At 44.9% G+C, this 21,386-nt stretch overlaps 2 protein-coding genes across 4 annotated transcripts; one reads left to right on the top strand and one right to left on the bottom strand.

Annotated features, from left to right (window-relative positions):
- Positions 1–2,465: 2,465 nt before the first annotated feature.
- si:dkeyp-97e7.9 (DEP domain-containing mTOR-interacting protein) lies at positions 2,466–6,703 on the bottom strand. 3 transcript variants are annotated; one of them, XM_021609508.3, is made up of 9 exons: positions 5,995–6,703; positions 5,368–5,546; positions 4,988–5,111; positions 4,559–4,737; positions 4,197–4,409; positions 3,916–4,053; positions 3,564–3,634; positions 3,352–3,456; positions 2,466–3,253 (listed from the first exon to the last, which is right to left on the bottom strand). In XM_021609508.3, the coding sequence occupies exons 1-9, from the start codon at positions 6,078–6,080 to the stop codon at positions 3,128–3,130; spliced, it is 1,221 nt and encodes a 406-aa protein (XP_021465183.1). In that variant the 5' UTR covers positions 6,081–6,703; the 3' UTR covers positions 2,466–3,127. The 3 variants fall into 3 exon arrangements, with proteins under 3 accessions (XP_021465183.1, XP_021465182.1, XP_021465184.1); XM_021609507.3 differs by having other exon boundaries at positions 3,916–4,056; XM_021609509.3 differs by lacking the exon at positions 3,916–4,053.
- On the top strand, positions 6,703–9,391 carry LOC110527907 (transcription factor MafB). Its single transcript, XM_021609510.3, has one exon. The coding sequence runs from the start codon at positions 7,610–7,612 to the stop codon at positions 8,600–8,602; it is 993 nt and encodes a 330-aa protein (XP_021465185.2). The 5' UTR covers positions 6,703–7,609; the 3' UTR covers positions 8,603–9,391.
- Positions 9,392–21,386: the final 11,995 nt, after the last annotated feature.

Genomic DNA, 21,386 nt, shown 5'->3' on the forward strand with positions numbered 1-21,386 from the left:
CATCTCCTCTGAGTTGATCAGGCTCTTGATTGTGACCTGTGGAATGTTGTCCCACTCCTCGTCAATGGCTGTGCGAAGTTGCTGGATATTGTTGTGAACTGGAACACGCTGTCATACACGTTGATCCAGAGCATCCACATCAAATCAAAATCTATTGGTCACATACACATGGTTAGCAGATGTTAATGCGAGTGTAGCGCAATGCTTGTGCTTTTAGTTCCGACAGTGCAGTAATATCTAACAAGTAATCTAACAATTCCCCAACAACTACCTAATACACACAAATCTAAAGAGGTGAATGAGAATATAAATATAAATATATGGATGAGCGATGGCCGAGCTGTCCTTGATTATCTTTTTGGCCTTCCTGTGACATCTGGTGTTGTAGGTGTCATGGAGGGCAGGTAGTTTGCCACCGGTGATGTGTTGTGCAGACCGCACCACCCTCTGGAGAGCCTTGCGGTTGAGGGTGGTGCAGTTGCCGTACCAGGCGGTGATACAGCCCGACAGGATGCTCTCGATTGTGCATCTGTAAAAGTTTGTCAGGGTTTTGGATGACAAGCCAAATTTCTTCAGCCTCCTGAGGGTAAAGAGGCGGTGTTGCGCCTTCTTCACCACACTGTCTGGGTGGGTGGACCATTTCAGTTTGTCCGTGATATGTACGCCGAAGAACTTAAAACGTTGCACCTTCTCCACTGCTGTCCCTTCGATGTAAATAGGGGGGTGCTCCCTCTGCTGTTTCCTTTGTTTTGTTGACGTTGATTGAGAGATTGTTTTCCTGACACCACACTCTGAGTGCCCTCACCTCCTCCCTGTAGGCTGTCTTGTCGTTGTTAGTAATCAAGCCCACTACTGTTGTGTCATCTGCAAACTTGATGATTGAGTTGGAGGCGTGCATGGCCACGCAGTCGTGGGTGAACAGGGAGTACATTAGGGGGCTGAGCACACACCCTTGTGGGGCCATAGTGTTGAGGGTCAGCAAAGTGAAGATGTTGTTTCCTACCTTCACCACCTGGGGTCGGCCCGTCAGAAACTACAGGACCCAATTGCACAGGGCGGGGTCGAGACCCAGGACCAGCCTGATGATGAGCTTGAAGGGTACTATGGTGTTGAATGCCAAACAGGCCCCCATTAACATTGACGGGGCTGTAGTGGAGCGGGTCGAGAACTTCAAGTTCCTTGGTGTCCACATCACCAACAAACTATCATGGTCCAAACAGACAAAGACAGTTGTGAAGAGGGCACGACAACACCTTTCCCCCTCAAGAGACTGAAAAGATTTGGCATGTGTCCCCTGATCCTCAAAATGTTCTACAGCAGGCCTCCCGGGTGGCGCAGGGGTTAAGGGCGCTGTACTGCAGCGCCAGCTGTGCCATCAGAGTCCCTGGGTTCGCGCCCAGGCTCTGTCGTAACCGGCCGCGACCGGGAGGTCCGCGGGGCGACGCACAATTGGCCTAGCGTCGTCCGGGTTAGGGAGGGATTGGTCGGTAGGGATCTCCTTGTCTCATCGCGCACCAGCGACTCCTGTGGCGGGCCGGCTGTTCTACAGCTGCACCATCGAGAGCATCCTGACCAGTCGCATCACCGTATGGCAACTGGCATTTGACCGTAAGGCGCTACAGAGGGTAGTGTGTACGGCCGAGTACATCACCAAGCTTCCTGCCATCCAGGACCTATATACTAGGCGGTGTCAGAGGAAACCCCAAAAAATTGTCAGAGACTCCAGTCACCCAAGTCATAGACTGTTTTAAGTCTAGGGCCAAAAGGCTCCTTAACAGCTTCTTCTACCCCCAAGCCATAACACTGCTGAACAATTAATCAAATGGCCACGGACTATTTACACCCCCCCACTCCATTTGTTTTGTACACTGCTGCTACTTGCTGTTTATTATCTATGCATTGTCACTTCACCCCTACCTCCATGTACAAATTACCTTGACAAACCTCTACCCCTGCACATTGACTCGGTACCGGTACCCCCTGTATATAGCCTCTTATTTTATTGCGTTACTTTTTATATTTTTTTTTACTTGCTAAACATTTTCTTAACTCTTTCTTGAACTGCACTATTGGTTAAGGACTTGTAAGTAAGTATTTCACGGTAAGGTCTACACTTGTTGTATTCGGCACTTGTGACAAATAAAGTTTGATTTGAAACATGAGGTGATGGCGGCGGATGAATGGCACGACAATGGGCATCAGGATCTTGTCACGATTCTCTGTGCATTCAAATTGCCATAGATAAAATGCAATTGTAGATGTTGTCCGTAGCATATGCCTGCCCATACCATAACCCCACCGCACCATGGGGCACTCTGTTTCCAACATTGACATCAGAAAACGGCTCACCCACAAGACGCCATACACGTGGTCTGTGGATGTGAGGCCGGTTGGATGCCCAGCCAAATACTCTAAAACAATGTTGTTGGAGGCTTATGGTAGAGAAATTAACATTCAATTGCACATTTTAGTGTGGCCTTTTATTGTCCCCAGCACAAGGTGCACCTGTGTAATGATCATGCTGTTGAATCAGTTTCTTGATATGCCACACCTGTCAGGTGGATGGATTATATTGGCAAAGGAGAAATGTCACTAACAGGGATGTAAACAAAATTGAGAGAAAGAAGCTCTTTGTGCATATGGAACATTTCTGTGATCTTTTGTTTCAGCTCATATAGCCTTGTTTATATTTTTCTTCAGTATAGTTTTGGCAGGCACTGCCAATTTCTCTCTAGGCTAGCTACTGTAGCTAAATCATGAATAGACGTAATAATATTTATCCAGAGCTATCCAGAGCTTAACAACAAAGCCATGCACTGGGATAATTTTTATTTCAAGACTTACAAATCTTTTTGTAGGCTACAAGGGTTGGGTTTAGACAGGCATCCTAATTCTAATCTTTTTAAGTAATTGATCATTTGACGAATCAGATCTGCGCTGGAAAAACTCTGATGTGAAAAGATCTGATTTTACTGGTCAAAAGACCAATTAGTGGATAAGATCATCATTGGGCTGCCTGTCTAAATGCAGCCAAAGATACCACAACTTTCCCATTTGGCACACAATAGTGGAGTTAGTTCAGGAGATTTTGGAGGCTGATTTTGGAAGATTTTGAAGGGACTCCAAGTCACCCCAGTGGTTCCATGACCTCCAACACAACAGTGTGAGGTCCGGTCATCACCAACCTGGTGACCTGGCGGTAATCCAGGTGAAGAACGCTCCGCCCATTCACCTGGCACACAAACTGACGCACCTAGGCATTAGAAGTAGAAGTACAGGAGAATGTCATGATAAACACATACGTATATTACTGTGTGTGTGTAACTATTTTTTTGCATGTGTTTGTGTTACCTTAACCCCTGCAGCAGCAGCAGGGCTTCCAGGATCGACTGCCTGGACGTAAACTGGAGCCACACCTCTGATCACAAAGCCCCAGCCCACTGCATCTCCCATCACCTGAGATGCAAAACACTTGTATGAGGGGGCTAAAACATATTTACTTCCCCAATAGAGACAAGACTAGAAAGAGGAAGGACATACAGTATATTGGCCTTATAGCTCACCGTCAACACTCTCTTGATGAAGGGTGCACCAGGGGACAGTAGCTCCTCACATGTTACATTCCTCTTAAGCACTGTCAAAACCAATGTAGAGTTTTCTTTTCGGTGTTTAAATACATGATTTTATCAATAGCATTGCTAAACCATGTTGCCCTCTGGGAGACTTGGCAGGTCAGAAAAAGTAGGCGCTCTTGCTCAATATTAACTATTTTTAAATGTTGTTATACTTTTCGGTTAAAACATTATGTTTTGCCCTTAATGGCCTTCATCAGAGACTAACTGCTTAGACTAACTACATCTTTGTAAGCCTGAACAGAACTAATTATGTCAAAAAAGAACAGAGGGACGATCTGACCTGATTTTGGATTGCATCTCACCACTGGGGCAGAGGAGAGTGTGGCAGGGGGTAAATATCCACTAGCATGTAGCTGCAGAGAGTTCAAATTGGCCTGATGCACATTGGGTATCATCTTCAATGGTTTATTGGGCTGCACTGCTATGAGAGGTCAGACATAAATGCATGCATGTATGCATAAACAGCTCATCCACTGTGTCACAACAGTATAGGCAACCTTGGAAGAAATGTGCATATGAAGTATTTTAGAGCTCTTGCTTTGTTTTTATGTTTGCATTTACCAGATTGAAAACCACTGCTTTCCTCTTGTGGGGGGATCTTGGGCAGGACAAAGGGGCTGTCGGCATGGTTGTCCTCCAGTGCATGCACTGATGCACCTTCCTTTTTGTCTCGATCAGTTTCATTCAAGAGCTCAGACAGGTGGCGCCGGCGGCGAAAATTGATGCAGAACTGATACAGTAATCTACTGTCAAAGAAGTCATACTTCTTTGACACTAATGGGAATTGGGAAGAGGAGAGAGGAAAAGCATCGTACTAATTTTCTGATAGAAGTAATTTGAGTAGGCGATCAACTGCGAGAGGCTATGGAAACAGTATTACCTCCAATGTTATCAGCCAAAGGTTAAAAGGTAACATAACTCACCATGCTGAATGATGCCATGCTCTAGCAAAGCACGGCAGAACTCCAAACCCTGGCGCCTACTCTCCGTCTCTCCATTCTGTAACAACCAGTCCATCAACTGGCAGCCAGGGATGGAGCGCTGGTATGCAATACCCTGCTCCTCCCTTAGTTGCAGAATGGAGTCTCTGCCTGTTATTAGACTGCAAAAAACAGACACACAAATCAGGTCACATCCATTTTGCACTCCAGAGACAGAATGAATGGAACAATTACACACAAACTTGTGTATACAGTTGGTAAAGTTTCAAGTTTCAGTCCATAATCACCATAACTAGCACATACTGAGAACATAATACAGATGATGTGGTTACCCTAAGATGGGTTTGACCTCAGCAAGGACACTTGTTCCTAACAGATAGAGACCCCCAGGCTGAACAAAGTAGTTCTTACTGCTCATACAATCGTTGTCCTCGGATGAAGATCTTCACCTCGGTGTTAAATGGAAATGTGCCATCATCCTTACGGAAACGGTACAGCAATTTTGCATCCTTGAATATAGGGTGCTTGTCACAAACTAAAGAGATCAGAGTGGAAGAGAGACAAAGGAAACGTCCTGAGAGTGTCTTCATATTGCCCTACTTTATGGTTCAGCATTTTGGATCTCCCATATCAATTATCAATGTTAGTATATTGGCAAAGCTCTTATGCTCTTGTGAGAAACTGCATTATAGGAGTTGGATATGCACTTTGTCCTGTGACAGGGCTATAAGCTCTTGGAAAAGCTACTATGCATTTTATATCCCCTGAGGAATGTTATTGTGGTGCCCTACCATGGTGCACAATGTCATGGTCCATCAGGTGTTGCATGAGGCAGACCGCTGTGGCCTGATCGGGAGCTTCCTTGTTGCTGATCAACCAGTCTGTAAGCTCTTTGGCTACAAAGCAGTTGGGGTAAGTGCGCAGATGGTACCGTCGATCCTTGATCAGTTTGCCATCATGCAGCCTCAACCTTGCAGTGAGGTAAAATGTTGAATAAAGCAGCTATAACTACTATAAGTAGACAAGGGCACATTAAGAAATATATTCAATCATGAATTGAATCAGTTTCAGTTGACATCTCTATATGATATATTGTATCCCTTATAATTAAATGTTTACATTAAATTGGAAGGTCAGCTGAAGGAAATATGCAAACAACTATATCTGGAAGGAGCTTGTCGGATCTCCACACAGTACGTTTCAACAGGTAGCATAACCATAAAGAAAGCCTCTCTCTCTCTCTCTCTCTCTCTCTCTCTCTCTCTCTCTCTCTCTCTCTCTCTCTCTCTCTCTCTCTCTCTCTCTATCTCTCTCTCTCTCTCTCTCTCTCTCTCTCTCTCTCTCTCTCTCTCTCTCTCTCTCTCTCTCGCTCTCTCTCTCGCTCTCTCTCTCTCACACACACACTTTCTCTCTCATACCTCAGTTGTTCTCCAGCAATCATAACTTTAGCCTTGTGCAGTCTGGCCATTGATTTTCTGTTTATGCTGCTTCCCATTTTCTCCATGTTCCTTTACTGTCACTGGTCTGAAAAAAACTACTCATTTCATTAGAAGCCTGTATGTTTACCAAATAACCAGTGCCCAGCAGCACCCTCTGACCATGTTGGATAGATGTTATGTATAAACACACACACACACAAACCGAGGGAGAGAAGGCTACAAGAAAGTACAATATGTGATGTGCTGAGAAAATCACAAGCCACCATTATCATACTTACTTGGTATAGGCTACTGTGCATGCTCTTTACATTCTTTTGGCAAGGTCACTATAAAAAAGCCAACATTCACATTTTGTTTTAATTTAAAAAGAGCGGGGTAGCTATCAGACAACTAGTTTTCATTCACAGTTCAGTACACACTGAGGGGCAAGAATGAAGTTTTACCTAATATCACCTCAAGGGGTCAGCATAGATCCATGAATAGAACATTTGGTTGCCCATTCTCAGGAGAAACCCCATAGAAATACAGTTATTTAGAATTAACCTATAGCTCTATGATCAAGCCCTTGTGCTTGTCATATAATGTAAGGAGAAATCAAATAATAACACATGCAAGTGGAATATAAACACTTATTTTCAATGGGCTACTCATGGACTAGAGATAGGATAGGCTATTTGTTTTTATGGGTGGTGGTGCATTATTCAAAAAGCACAACAGCTCTATTAGAATTCTTAAATGTCTTTTTGCAGAATGAACTTCCCCTTAAATATAAGCACCGTTGTCCAAATATAACCGTGACGCTTTTATGTTATTCATATGGAAAGTCATATGGTAATTTAGGGCGACAAAATGTTTATTTACTAGCCCTATTGACTACAATATATATATATATATATATATACAATATATATCCCTGGACATATAGCCTACAGAATTAACATAGGCTATTTAATCCTCAGATGCTTTGCATTCCAGCATCAGTTCCTAAATGGTCTTTCAAAATAAACACTTTTAATACATCAATTGGCGAGGGAAAGTGTGAAGGAAAGAGAAACGTATGCACAATTTAAATAAAGAAGTAGGCCACAGTAGCCTAGAAAACGTGTACAATATGTCTGCAGGTCTATGTAAAAAAAAAATGTGGGCTACATTCTACATTCAACCTCTGCTGGATTGTCAAAACACATACATCAGCTATTATGCAAATTGCCCTTCTCGCCGTCTTTTTATTGGAGAGGAGCATGGAGGTGTAGTCTATATCGTGTGACATCATGCAACGGTTCTTTATGAAGAAAGTGCGCTCGCAAGCATAAACCAGTAGCGCTACACACATGCAGAGAGCTCTTGGCCCCGCCGTGGACTCTGAGCACTTTTCTTCTGTCCGATTAATAGTATGCGTTTCTAAACTTTTGAGTGAAGAGGACGGGTTTCTTTCCATTTTTGCGCACGCGTATTTTCACTGTAGATTTCATTTGACGGACTTACTGATTGTATAAAACGTCTTACCAATAGTGCAATTGTTGCAAAAGACTGCATGAGAGAATTGAGTTTTGTGACCCTTGGATGTGGCCAAGATAAATAGATCCAGAAAAGAATGACCGCCGAATCGCATACAAACCTGGGTCTGCCGAAAAACCCCTTGGGTTATGTCAGTGCGTTCGACTTGATGAAGTTCGATGTGAAGAAGGAGACAATGCAGGGGATCGACCGCTCATTCTTTGGTCCGTGCAGCGAGCTCCAGAGACCGGACTCAGTCTCCTCCACCCCGGTCAGCACCCCTTGCAGTTCGGTGCCCTCATCACCGAGTTATAATCCGGGTGAGCAGAGGAACCCTGATGATGATCTTTACTGGACGCCCAGTAGTGGAGGTTATTCTCAGCAAATGTATCCCAACACTTTTGGCCTGACACCTGAGGACGCAGTGGAGGCCCTCATCGGTACCACAGTCCACGGGCACCAACCCTCTCCACACGATCACCAACAGGCTCTCCAATCGGATTTCGAAGGGTACGGGGCGGCACATAACCTCAACGGTCATGCCCAGCAGTACCCTGGACTTAACCGTCAACCCGACGCCCTCTCGGGTCCCCCTGATATGCAAGATATGCACTGCCAAAATCAATATAACCACAACAAGCACGACCTCGACTACTCGGCTCAGCACTCACCCGACTCGCAGCTAAGTGCGCACCACCTCCATCAGCAGAATCGCCACGAAAGACGACTCAACGTGGAGAGCGGCTTCTCCGATGACCAGCTGGTGTCTATGTCAGTGAGGGAGCTCAATCGGCACTTGAGGGGTCTGACCAAGGACGACGTGATGCGTCTGAAGCAGAAGCGCCGAACCCTGAAAAACCGCGGTTATGCACAATCCTGCCGCTACAAACGTGTTCAGCTGAAGCACGTTCTGGAGCATGAGAAGACCAGCCTCGTCACACAGGTGGAGCAGTTAAAGAACGAGCTCAACCGGCTGGCACGCGAGAGGGACGCATATAAACTCAAATGCGAGAAATTGACTGGTTCTAATGGTTACCATGAAACTGGGTCTACCAGTGACAATCCTTCCTCGCCCGAGTATTTTATGTGAGTTTATTCTTTGTAACAGCCACAAAATCTATTTTACTGATTTTTTTTTATTGATATGCTTATTTGTTTTAACAATATTAATGATTTCATACTAGTTCTTGATGCAAACCTATCATCTAATTCAGCTTTTAAAGTTATTACGATAATAAGTCAGATTTGTAATATTAATCTATAATCAATCATGCATGCTGGACATGTATGGAACTGTCTATTTAGTAGGCCTAAACTTGGCTGTTGTAGGCTACTTTGCCACACACACATCTTCATGAACATACTTGAAATAGTTCCTCTTACTTTTGTTAAATTGAATAACCAGTCTGATTTATGAAATGACATTACATACAAGAATTTGAATATTAATTTTGTCTTCATGTATTCTACTAGGCCGACTCTCAATCTTGTCTTACATTGATTCATCCACCGAAACACTTGGAAATGGTTTTACTTATTTGTGTTCAGATCTTCACTCAAGTGCTTTTCTGTGATAATTCTATTCTAACAAATATAATGCATACATGGTTGATGATGATGTATCTATCTCATTGTGCTGGACATCCTTTTACTCACATTGCATTTTGAGGACCTGGTTCTGCTGGCCAGATGTGGCTTAAAATTGTGTTGTTTTTCTTTCACAGACACTTTTGTTAATTGTTCAAGAAAAAGAGCTAGATTTTTAACAAATATTATTGATTTATTATTGCCTGCAAATGACCATCATTTTTTTGTTACCTATCCAGCCATGTTGAAATCATTTGTCATCTGCTTTAGATCAATAAAGCCATTAATACTTCTTTGTGTTAGTCTGTTGAGTAATTGTTGGATCCACTTATAAACATTTTTCTGGCTCATTTATGTATCCTTTCATTGATTACATGACTAGATCATGGAAGCCAGTGGCTTTAGAGTTCGTAAAATTGTCTTTCTCCAGAATATATGTTTTTTAGAGACAAAGGTTTGCTTTATGTGGCCATGTTGTTTTAACACTTAGCAGTACACTTATTATTTTACTTATGTCTGTATAAAGGAGAAGTGTAGTGCGACAGGCAGACAAAATGTAAAGGAACCAAGTCATCTTGCTTACTTTTAATTAGGCTTATTGATGTGGAAAGAAGGACAGTCATTACAACAAGAAGGAGCTCCATAAAACACAATTCAAAGCTGTGACAAATGTGTTTTATAAAAAAGGTTATTGAGTGATTGATTGATTAAAACAAATGTCTCTCCATTTACACTCCTTTCACCATACCATAACGTCTAGGATTCATTCCGTCTGAGAAAACAAGTGTGAACTTTGCACTTGGAGCATACGCATTGTATATCAGGCTCCAAGAAAGCTGTGGAAGCATGGCTATATAGTGAAAATATAAAATTGTATTTATTTATGTTTCACACACAGTCAACTGACTTGATATTAAAAAAAATTATACAAAACTTAGGCCTAATAATAAACACTTTTGCATACAAATGCACTAATTTGGCTTGGGACAAATTAAAGTGGAGTGTCTCTTTTTTCTGTATGCTGACCTTTGACCTTCATTGATGGTTGCTTCCTGAGGGACCAGATGTGAAGACTCTGAAGACTCACTGGCTGGGGCTGTGTGGTGGAGATAATGCCCATTTCAGAAAATATGTGGTATATTACCTGTAACATGTGTATGTGACCCACCTTCAAACAGGGTCTTGTTTACCACTTTCTTGCAGGTATACATACCCCTTTTATACATATCAGTGGGTAACTGGCAAAATGGGAGGGGTGGGGGGAGTTGTTAAACCATGGTGGCTGTTTGCAGTTCAAATTAGGGAGGTGTTAAACAATGGAAGTGTTAATGAATTTACAGTGGTTTCGGAAAGTATTCAGACCCCTTGACTTTTCCACAATTTTTTACATTACAGCCTTATTCTAAAATATATATTTAAAAAAAAATGATCAGCAACCTACACATAATACCCCATAATGACAAAGCAAAAACAGGTTTTTAGATTTTTTTGCAAATGTAGAAAATTTAAAAACAGAAAAAATATTCACATAATTATTCAGACCCTTTGCTAGGAGACTGGAAATTGAGCTCAGGTGCATCCTGTTTGCATTGATCATCCTTGATATGTTTCTACAACTTGATTGGAGTCCACTTGTGGTAAATTCAATTGATTGGACATGATTTGGAAAGGCACAGACCTGTCTATATAAGGTCCCACAATTGACAGTTCATGTTAGAGCAAAAACCAAACCATGAGGTCAAAATAATTGTCCGTAGAGCGTTGAGACTGGATTGTGTCGAAGCACAGATCAGGGGAAGGGTACCAAAAGAATTCTGCAGCATTTAAAAATATATATTTGATTTATTTCACCTTTATTTAACTAGATAGGCCAGTTCAGAACAAATTCTAATTTACAACGGCGTTCTGGCCAAGATAAAGCAAAGCAGTGCGACAAAAAACAACACAGAGTTAACACATAGGATAAACAAAAGTACAGTCAATAACACAATAGAAAAATCTGTATATAGTGTGTGCAAATGAAGTAAGAAGATAAGTCAATAAATAGGCCATAGTAGCGAAGTAATTACAATTTAGCAACACTGAAGTGATAGATGTGCAGATGATGATGTGCAAGTAGAAATATTGGTGTGCAAAAGAGCAAAAAAGTAAATAAAAACAATATGGGGATGAGGTAGGTAGTTGGGTGGGTTATTTACAGATGGGCTATGTACAGCTGCAGTGATCGGTAAGCTGCTCAGATAGCTGATGCATAAAGTTAGTGAGGGAGATATGTCTCCAACTTCAGCGATATTTGCAATTTGTTCCAGTCATTGGCAGCAGAGAACTGGAAGGAAAGGCGGCCAAAGTGGGTGTTGGCTTTGGGGATGACCAGTGAGATCTACCTGACCGTGTGCTACGGGTGGGTGTTGTTATGGTGACCAATGAGCTGAGATAAGGCGGAGCTTTACCTAGCAAAGACTTATAGATTACTTACATTTTTTGGAAAGCTGAGTTCAATTTCACTAGCCACACCCAGGCCTGATTACTGCCAGACCTGCTGAATCAAGAAATCACTTAAATAGAACCTGTCTGACAAAATGAAGTAGGCCAAAAGATCTCAAAAAGCACGACATCATGCCGCGATCCAAAGAGTAGCCGGCCTACCAAAATTACCCCAAGAGCGCAGCGACGACTCATCCAATAGGTCACAAAAAAACCCACAACAACATCTAAAGAACTGCAGGCCTCACTTTCCGCAGTTAAGGTCAGTGTTCATGACTCAACCATAAGAAAGAGACTGGGCAAAAATGGCATCCATGGCAGAGTTCCAAGGCGAAAACCACTGCTGACCAAAAAGAACATAAAGGCTCGTCTCACTTTTGGCAATAAACATCTTGATGATCCCCAAGACTTTTGGGAAAATATTCTGTGGATTGACGAGACAAGGGTTGAACTTTTTGGAAGGTGTACGTCACGTTACATCTGGCATAAAAGTAACACAGCATTTCAGAAAAAGAACATCATACCATTTGTCAAATATGATGGTGGTAGTGTGATGGTCTGGGGCTGCTTTGCTGCTTCAGGACCTGGACGACTTGCTGTGATTGATGGAACCATGAATTCTGCTCTCTACCAAAAAATTCTGAAGGAGAATGTCCGGCCATCAGTTCGTGACCTCAAGCTGAAGCGCACTTGGGTTCTGCATCAGGACAATGATCCAAAACACACCAGCAAGTCCACCTCTGCATGGCTTAAAAAAACCAAAATGAAGGTTTTGGAGTGGCCCAGTCAAAGTCCGGACTTGAATCCGATTGAGATGCTGTGGTGTGACCTTAAAATGGCGGTTCATGCTCGAAAACCCTCCAATGTGGCTGAATTAAAACAATTCTGCAAAGAAGAGTGGGCCAAAATTCCTCCACAGTGATGTGAAAGACTCATTGCCAGTTATCGCAAACGCTTGATTGCAGTTGTTGCTGCTGAGGGTGGCACAACCAGTTATTAGGTTTAGGGCGCAATTACTTTTTCACATAGGGCCATGAAGGGTCGGATATCTTTTTTCCCTTAATAAATAAAATCTTCACTTAAAAACTGCATTTTGTATTTACCTGGATTTTCTTTGTGTAATATTTACATTTGTTTGATGATCTGAAACATTTAAGTGTGACAAATGTGCAACAAAAATAAGAAATCAGGAAGGGGGCAAATACTTTTTCACAGCACTGTAGGTATTTGTAGTTGTCCACATATTCTAAGTCAGAACCGTCCAGAGTAGTGATGCTAGTTGGGCGGGCGGGTGCGGGCAGCGATCGGTTGAAGAGCATGCATTTAGTTTTACTAGAGTTTAAGAGCAGTTGGAGGCCACGGAAGGAATGTTGTATGGCACTGAAGCTCATTTGGAGGTTTGTTAACACAGTGTCCAAAGAAGGGCCAGATGTATACAGAATGGTGTCGTCTGCGTAGAGGTGGATCAAGGAAACACCCACAGCAAGAGCGACATCCTTTATATTAGCAAAGAAAAGAGTCGGCCCGAGAATTGAACCCTGTGGTACCCCCATAGAGACTGCCAGAGGTCCAGACAACAGGCCCTCCGATTTGACACACTGAACTTTATCTGAGAAGTAGTTGGTAAACCAGGCAAGGCAGTCATTTGAGAAACCAAGGCTGTTGAGTCTGCCGATAAGAATGTGGTGATTGACAGAGTCGAAAGCCTTGACCAGGTCGATGAAGACGGCTGCACAATACAGTCTTTTATCAATGGCAGTTATGATATCGTTTAGTACCTTGAGCGTGGCTGAGGTGCACCCGTGACCAGCTCGGAAACCAGATTGCACAGTGGAGAAGGGATGGTGGGATTCGAAATGGTCAGTGATCTGTTTGTTAACTTGGCTTTCGAAGACTTTAGAAAGGCAGGGCAGGATGGATGTAGGTCTGTAACAGTTTGGTTCTAGAGTGTCTCCCTCTTTGAAGAGGGGGATGACCGCAGCAGCTTTACAGTCTTTGGGAATCTTGGACGATGCGAAAGAGAGGTTGAACAGACCAGTTATAGGAGTTGCAACAATGGCGGTGTATAATTTTAGAAAGAAAGGGTCCAGATTGTCTAGCCCAGCTGATTTGTACAGGTCACGGTTTTGCAGCTCTTTCAGAACATCTGCTATCTGGATTTGGGTGAAGGAGAAGCTGGGGATGCTTAGGCAAGTAGCTGTGGGGGGTGCGGAGCTGTTGGCCAGGGTTGGGGTAGCCAGGAGGAAAGCATGGCCAGCTGTAGAGAAATGCTTATTGAAATTCTCGATTATCATGGATTTATCGGTGGTGACAGTGTTTCCTAGCCTCAGTGCAGTGGGCAGCTGGGAGGAGGTGCTCTTATTCTCCATGGACTTTACAGCGTCCCAGAACTTTTTGGAGTTAGAGCTACAGGATGCAAATGTCTGTTTGAAAAAGCTAGCCTTTGCGTTCCTAACTGATTGTGTATATTGGTTCCTGACTTCCCTGAAAAGGTGCATATCGCGGGGACTATTTGATGCTATTGCAGTATGCCACAGAATGTTTTTGTGCTGGTCGTGGGTAGTCAGGTCTGGAGTGAAGCAAGGGCTATATCTGTTCTTAGTTCTACATTTTTTGAAAGTGGCATGCTTATTTAAGAGGGTGGGGAAATTACTTTTAAAGACCAACCAGGCATCCTCAACTGACTAGATGAGGTCAATATCCTTCCAGGCCTTAGAAAGGCCTGCTCGCAGAAGAGTTTTTGGGAGCGTTTTTGACAGTATTGAGGGGTGGTCGTTTGAAGGTCCCCAAGAACACAGTGGCCTCCATCATTTTTAAATGGAAGAAGTTTGAAACCACCAAGACTCTTCCTAAGCTGGCCGCACGGCCAAACTGAGAAATCGGGGGAGAAGGGCCTTGGTCAGGGAGGTGACCAAGAACCCGATTGTCACTCTGACAGAGCTCTAGAGTTCCTCTGTGGAGATGGGAGTACCTTCCAAAAGGACAACCATCTCTGCAGCATGCTACCAATCAGGCCTTTATGGTAGAGTGTTCAGACGGAAGCCACTCCTCAGTAAAAGGCACATGAAGCCCGCTTGGAGTTTGCCAAAAGACACCTAAAGACTCTCAGACCATGAGAAAAAGATTGACCTCTTTGGCCTGAATGCCAAGCGTCACGTCTGGAGGAAACCTGACAAAATCCCTACGGTGAAGCATGGTTGTGGCAGAATCATACTGTGGGGATGTTTTTCAGCGGCAGGGACTGGGAGACTAGTCTGAAACAAGGCAAAGATGAATGGCAGAGAGATACTTGATGAAAACCTGCTCCAGAGCTCTCAGGACCTCAGACTGGGCGTTCTTTGTCACCTCTCTGACAAAGGCCATTCTCCCCCTGATTGCTCAGTTAAGAATGATGGAGGCCACTTTTTTCTTGGGGACCTTCAATGCTGCAGAAATGCTTTGGTACCCTTCCCCTGATCTGTGCCTCGACACAATCCTGTCTCGGAGCTCTACAGACAATTCTTTCGACCTCATAGCTTTTGTTTTTTGCTCTGACATGCGCTGTCAACTGTGGGACCTTATATAGACAGCTGTGTGCCTTTCAAATCATGTCCAATCAATTGAATTTACAGCAGGTGTGCTTCAATTAAGTTGTATAAACTTCTCAAGGATGATCAATGGAAACCGGATGTACCTGAGCTTAATTTCGAGTCTCATAGCAAAGGAATTGAATACTTAAGTAAATAAGTAGTAAAAAATTCAAACATTTCTAAAACCTGTTTTCGCTTTGTCATTATGGGCTATTGTGTATAGATTGATGAGGGGAAAATATTATTTCCTCAATTTTAGAATAAGACTGTAACGTAACAAAATGTGGAAAATGTCAAGGGGTCTGAATACTTTATGTATGTTAATGGATTTACATTTAATTTAAATTGTGGACTATCGTCCTACTTTATATCAAGTGTTGTTAAAACATGTATTTATGTTGTGGTCACAAACTGTAAGCAAGTGTACTGTTATATGACTGCTTAATTACACATTATATACACATTTGTTGGTGTGACTGCACATTGATTATAATGTGTGTTTTTATTTTTTACATCCATTACAATTGCAAACCAACTTAAATTGATCGTATTAAACCTTCCCTCAATGTTGATCACACTAGTTTTATTGTAAATCTCTGAAATTGGGCAAGTTGCAAAGATATTTAACATTTGTAAGTACTACGTAACAATGTGTACCCATACTGTAACAGCCAAAGTATTTAAAATTTATCCTAAATAGGCTTGTATCATTTTTGCTAAACTTTGTAATAAAAAATGTGTAGTTGTTTTTGGTAAGATATTTACATTTACTCACTGAGAGCTGTTTAGTAAACACAATAAAACAGCATCCATGAGAGATTTTCAATAGATTGAATGTTGAATAAAAGTGTTGTGTTCTTTTTTCCTTTAACTTTTTTTCTCAAGATTTCCGATGAGCAGGTGTTGTACGAATGGCTTTAACCTTTAACCTGGCTGACTGTTTCTCCTCCACTCATACAGTATATGACCTCGGAGTGTTGACCTTACCCTCTGTGCAGTGTGTGAACTGCCTCAGAAACAGAGCACAGGTGCAAAAGCACTTTCCCACTGAAAACAGTAGGCAGATTCCCGGAAGGTCATTCCACTGCCCAGGGTGAGGATCAAGTGGTCTGTTTGTAGTGTCTTCTGCTTGTCGTCACCAATGTGATACACAGGAGCAGAAAGATGTGAATCAGGCATGGACCTGCTCCCAAGATCTGAATATGTAACAATCCTTTGATTTCCATCTATTTACTGTAATAACCAGTGCAATTACAGTGGATTTGTGTGTGTATGCATGTGAGCTTATATATCTGCCTGCATGTGACAGTCACTGTGTTTAGTATGAAGTAGATTGTTGAAAGAGAGGAGACAGCGGTTTGCGCTCCTGTAACACAGCTTGCAGGACACCATTCTAAAAGCCATTAGCCAGCTCTTTTTCATTGCATGTGATAGGCTAGTGTGCCTGATGTGGAAGCCAAGCACTTCCCCCTCCTCGCTCGGTCGCTGCCACCAACACCCCCACCCCACACCCACCGCCTCAGGCTGATTACTGAGTCAGCAGGATGAAAGGTGTCTGCTTCTCTGTGGCGTCAGCGAGAGAGAGTTGAAGAGAGACGGAGAGAATGGTGGAGAGAGAAAAAAGACTAGAGATGGAGAGGAGATAAATGGTTTACAAACACAACATATGGATGGAAAGAACTAGAGAAACAGATGTATTGAGAGAAAGAGTGTTTGAGGGAGAAAAATATAAAGAGAGGAGGAGGGCAAGCATCATCAGCCACCTTTACTCCTTTCAAATTCACAAACAGTTGACCTTCAGTTGACCTACCAGCAGGTCATCACAGTAGAGTAGACCATTTTAAAGTGTTATCAGTTATTACTGCTGGTTTAGTTATAGTTGTAATGTAATACATCGAAAGGGACTGATTCACTTTAAATTCTATTGCTCAATAAAAATGTGTAAACACAGGTGACATGATTTTAGGGTACTGTTCTTGTTTGTAGTGAAGGTAATTGTGTGATGGGGGATGGGGCAGGCAAATGGAGTCCTGCTCTTGGAGCTTTGTGCTGATTTGCCGAGGCCTGGCTGCTCCACAGACAGTGGGCACAGACATAGGAATGTTAGGGATGTGCGCCATTGTGTGGGGAGAGGCAGTGTTACCAATGAACACAGCCAGGGCGTCAGTAAGGGAGGGGTGCGGGGCAAAAGGGGCCTTTTCTACTCAAACCTCAAGCCAATCCACCATCCTCACAGTCATACTGTAACGGTTTTCTAGGTGAGAAGGAGAGTCGGACCAAAATGCGGCGTGTCTATTGCGATCCATGTTTAATGAAGAAACACACTAAACACAAACACTACCAAAACAATAAACGTAACGAAAACCGAAACAGCCTATACTTGTGTAAACTAACACAGAACAAGGACATCAGGACACTAAGGACAATCACCCACAAAACCCAACAGGCTACCTAAATATGGTTCCCAATCAGAGAGAATGACGAACACCTGCCTCTGATTGAGAACCATATCAGGCCAAACATAGAACTAGACAAACTAGACATGTAACATAGAATGCCCACCCAGCTCACACCCTGACCAACCAAAACATAGAAACATACAAAGCAAACTATGGTCAGGGTGTGACAGTACCCCCCCCCCCCCCCCAAGGTGCGGACTCCGGCCGCAAAACCTGAACCTATAGGGGAGGGTCTGGGTGGGCATCTGTCCGCGGTGGCGGCTCTGGTGCTGGACGTGGCCCCCACTTCACCGTAGTCCTAGTCCCCCACCTTCTCCGCTTACGTGGCCTCCTCACCATGGCAACTCTTCTCAATGGACAGAGGGGCGGCAGCTCGGGACAGAGGGGCGGCAGCTCGGGACAGAGGGGCGGCAGCTCGGGACAGAGGGGCGGCAGCTCGGGACAGAGGGGCGGCAGCTCGGGACAGAGGGGCGGCAGCTCGGGACAGAGGGGCGGCAGCTCGGGACAGAGGGGCGGCAGCTCGGGACAGAGGGGCGGCTGCTCGGGACAGAGGGGCGGCTGCCCGGGACAGAGGGGCGGCAGCTCGGGACAGAGGGGCGGCTGCTCGGGACAGAGGGGCGGCTGCTCGGGACAGAGGGGCGGCTGCTCGGGACAGAGGGGCGGCTGCTCGGGACAGAGGGGCGGCTGCTCGGGACAGAGGGGCGGAAGCTCTGCACAGAGGGGCGGACGCTCTGCACAGAGGGGCGGCTGCTCCTGGCTGACTGGCGGCCCCTGGCTGACTGGCAGATCTGGAAGAGTCTGGCTGACTGGCAGATCTGGAAGAGTCTGGCTGACTGGCAGATCTGGAAGAGTCTGGCTGACTGGCAGATCTGGAAGAGTCTGGCTGACTGGCAGATCTGGAAGAGTCTGGCTGACTGGCAGTTCTGGCTGCTCCATGCTGACTGGCTGCTCTGGCTGCTCCATGCTGACTGGCTGCTCTGGCTGCTCCATGCTGACTGGCTGCTCTGGCTGCTCCATGCTGACTGGCTGCTCTGGCTGCTCCATGCTGACTGGCGGCCTTGGCGGCTCCTTGCAGACTGGCGGCTCCTTGCAGACTGGCAGCTCCTTGCAGACTGGCAGCTCCTTGCAGACTGGCAGCTCTGGCGGCTCCCTGCAGACTGGCAGCTCTGGCGGAATCCTGCAGACTGGCAGCTCTGGCGGAATCCTGTAGACTGGCAGCTCTGGCGGCTCCTTGCAGACTGGCAGCATCCTGCAGACTGGCAGCTGTGGCGGCTCCTTGCAGACTGGCAGCTCCTTGCAGACTGACAGCTCCTTGCAGACTGACAGCTCCTTGCAGACTGACAGTTCTGAACAGGCGGGAGACTCCGGCAGCGCTGTAGAGGAGGAAGGCTCTAACAGCGCTAGATAGGCGGGAGACTCCGGCAGCGCTGAAGAGGAGGAAGGCTCTGGCAGCGCTGGACAGGCGAGACGCACTGTAGGCCTGATGCGTGATGCTGGCACTGGTGGTACTAGGCCGAGAACACGCACAGGAAGCCTGGTGCGGGGAGCTGCTACCGGAGGGCTGGGGTGTGGAGGTGGTACTGGAAAGACCGGACCGTGCAGGCGCACTGGAGCTCTTGAGCGCCGAGCCTGCCCAACCTTACCCGGTTGAATGGTCCCGGTCGCCCTGCCAGTGCGGTGAATGCAGGCGAACCGGAGACACCGTGCGCAAGGCTGGTGCCATGTAAGCCGGCCCAAGGAGACGCACTGGGGACCAGATGCGTAGAGCCGGCTTCATGGCACTTGGCTCGACGCTCACTCTAGCCCGGCTGATACGAGGAGCTGGAATGTACCGCACCGGGCTATGCACCCGCAGCATAACACGGTGCCTTCCCAGTCTCTCTAGCCCCCCGGTAAGCACAGGGAGTTTCCCCAGGTCTCCTACCTGGCGTAGCCATACCAATACGTTAGCCCCCCTACCAATACATTTTTGGGGCTGACTCTCGGGCTACCGTCCGCGCCGCCATGCTTGCTTCGCCAACTCCATCCGCGCACTGCTCCATCGAATCCCAGGCGGGCTCCGGCACTCTCCCTGGGTCGACCGCCCACCTGTCTATCTCCTCCCAAGAAGTATAGTCCATACTCTTGTAGTCCAAACCGTACTCCCATGTCCAATCCTCTTTTCTCTGCTGTTGCTGCCTTTGTTGCTTCTCCTGCGGCTCCTGCCTGTTGACACGCTGCTTGGTCCTGTTGTGGTGGGTGATTCTGTAACGGTTTTCTAGGTGAGAAGGAGAGTCGGACCAAAATGCGGCGTGTCTATTGCGATCCATGTTTAATGAAGAAACACACTAAACACAAACACTACCAAAACAATAAACGTAACGAAAACCGAAACAGCCTATACTTGTGTAAACTAACACAGAACAAGGACATCAGGACACTAAGGACAATCACCCACAAAACCCAACAGGCTACCTAAATATGGTTCCCAATCAGAGACAATGACGAACACCTGCCTCTGATTGAAAACCATATCAGGCCAAACATAGAACTAGACAAACTAGACATGTAACATAGAATGCCCACCCAGCTCACACCCTGACCAACCAAAACATAGAAACATACAAAAAAAAACTAAGGTCAGGGTGTGACACATACCCATCCTTAACAGAAGTAGGATCTTAATTTGTAGTGAATTTGGGTTTTAAAAAGGCTTCTGAAGTTTGTGATGTCTATGTTGAAATTTCAGACTTGATTTCCCCTTACAAAAAACGTATTAACCCCTACAAAAATGTCCATTAAATATAATCCACATAAAATAATTCACATTTCCTGATGCTGCAGGATTATTTTCCTGCTGTAGCAAATGGATCAAATTAAGATCATACATCAGTAGCTAACCCCATACAACAGCAAGGCCAGGGGTATAATATTTGTCACAGCAAATGCCTCTCCTGCCAACAGTTACTGTAAAAGTATGATTTTTCATAATTCACCTGCTTGCTGAGGAAATTTCCATGATAATACCATCCACTGACCAGACATTTGACGTCTACAGCAGCAGGACATTACCAGTCAGAGCCAGTTATTTCCAACTTAACTATTGTTATTGTGCAATGGATGACCTGTCTATCTGTGGCTTCACGTGAACAGCACAGCAAAGAGTGGAATAGAGGATGGGATGGGGGGGGGGGGCTTCCTCTTTCACTTCCTATATGAGGGTCCAGTCAAGTGACTCTTTGAGAGAGTGGGTTGTGTGGTGCAGGAAAATGCAGCTCGGGCAGCGGTGGTTTCCGCTCAGGATGTCCAGTCCTATCTGTGCAGAGTTGTGCCAATCTGAATCATGCACAGATTACACATGGACACACACAAACATGTTCACAAACATGCACATTAGGATCATTATTGAAAGTACTGTATGAATCCTAAATGTATTAGTCAAGTCTCTCAAGTCATAAGTGACACTGTTTTGTCTTGTGTTTTTATCTAATCCCTTGGGTCTACAATAAAATGCACGTCTTCAAGCCAAGATGGCCACATCTTGAAGGGTTGTATTGTAATTATGATGGCACTACCGTAAATGACCCAGTTTATCACATGACAGCTTCAGCAGAGGAGACTCGTGATCCAGATTAATGTGTAGCTCCAGTGCTATAATAAAGGTGGCAAGCTATCTCGTTTGATGTAATAGAGCACCAGGAGACAGTCCTGTCTTCTGCGTGTTTACAGGCGTGAGTCACTGAGCATCTGATAAGGATCCCCCCTGATAAAGCAGCAATCACGTTTCTCTGAGTAC

This window comes from Oncorhynchus mykiss, chromosome 7 (assembly GCF_057628025.1).
Source record: "Oncorhynchus mykiss isolate SJ-2025 chromosome 7, ASM5762802v1, whole genome shotgun sequence".
In the NCBI taxonomy this organism is placed as follows: Eukaryota; Metazoa; Chordata; class Actinopteri; order Salmoniformes; family Salmonidae; genus Oncorhynchus; species Oncorhynchus mykiss.

Coding starts and splice junctions, on each gene's coding strand:
- LOC110527907 (XM_021609510.3), top strand. CDS start 7,610: ATGACCGCCGAATCGCATACAAACCTGGGTCTGCCGAAAAACCCCTTG.
- si:dkeyp-97e7.9 (XM_021609507.3), bottom strand. CDS start 6,080: ATGGAGAAAATGGGAAGCAGCATAAACAGAAAATCAATGGCCAGACTG. Junction 5,112..5,367: donor CCATGACATTGTGCACCATG/GTAGGGCACCAC, acceptor TGATCTCTTTAG/TTTGTGACAAGCACCCTATA. Junction 4,738..4,987: donor GGACAACGATTGTATGAGCA/GTAAGAACTACT, acceptor TGTTTTTTGCAG/TCTAATAACAGGCAGAGACT.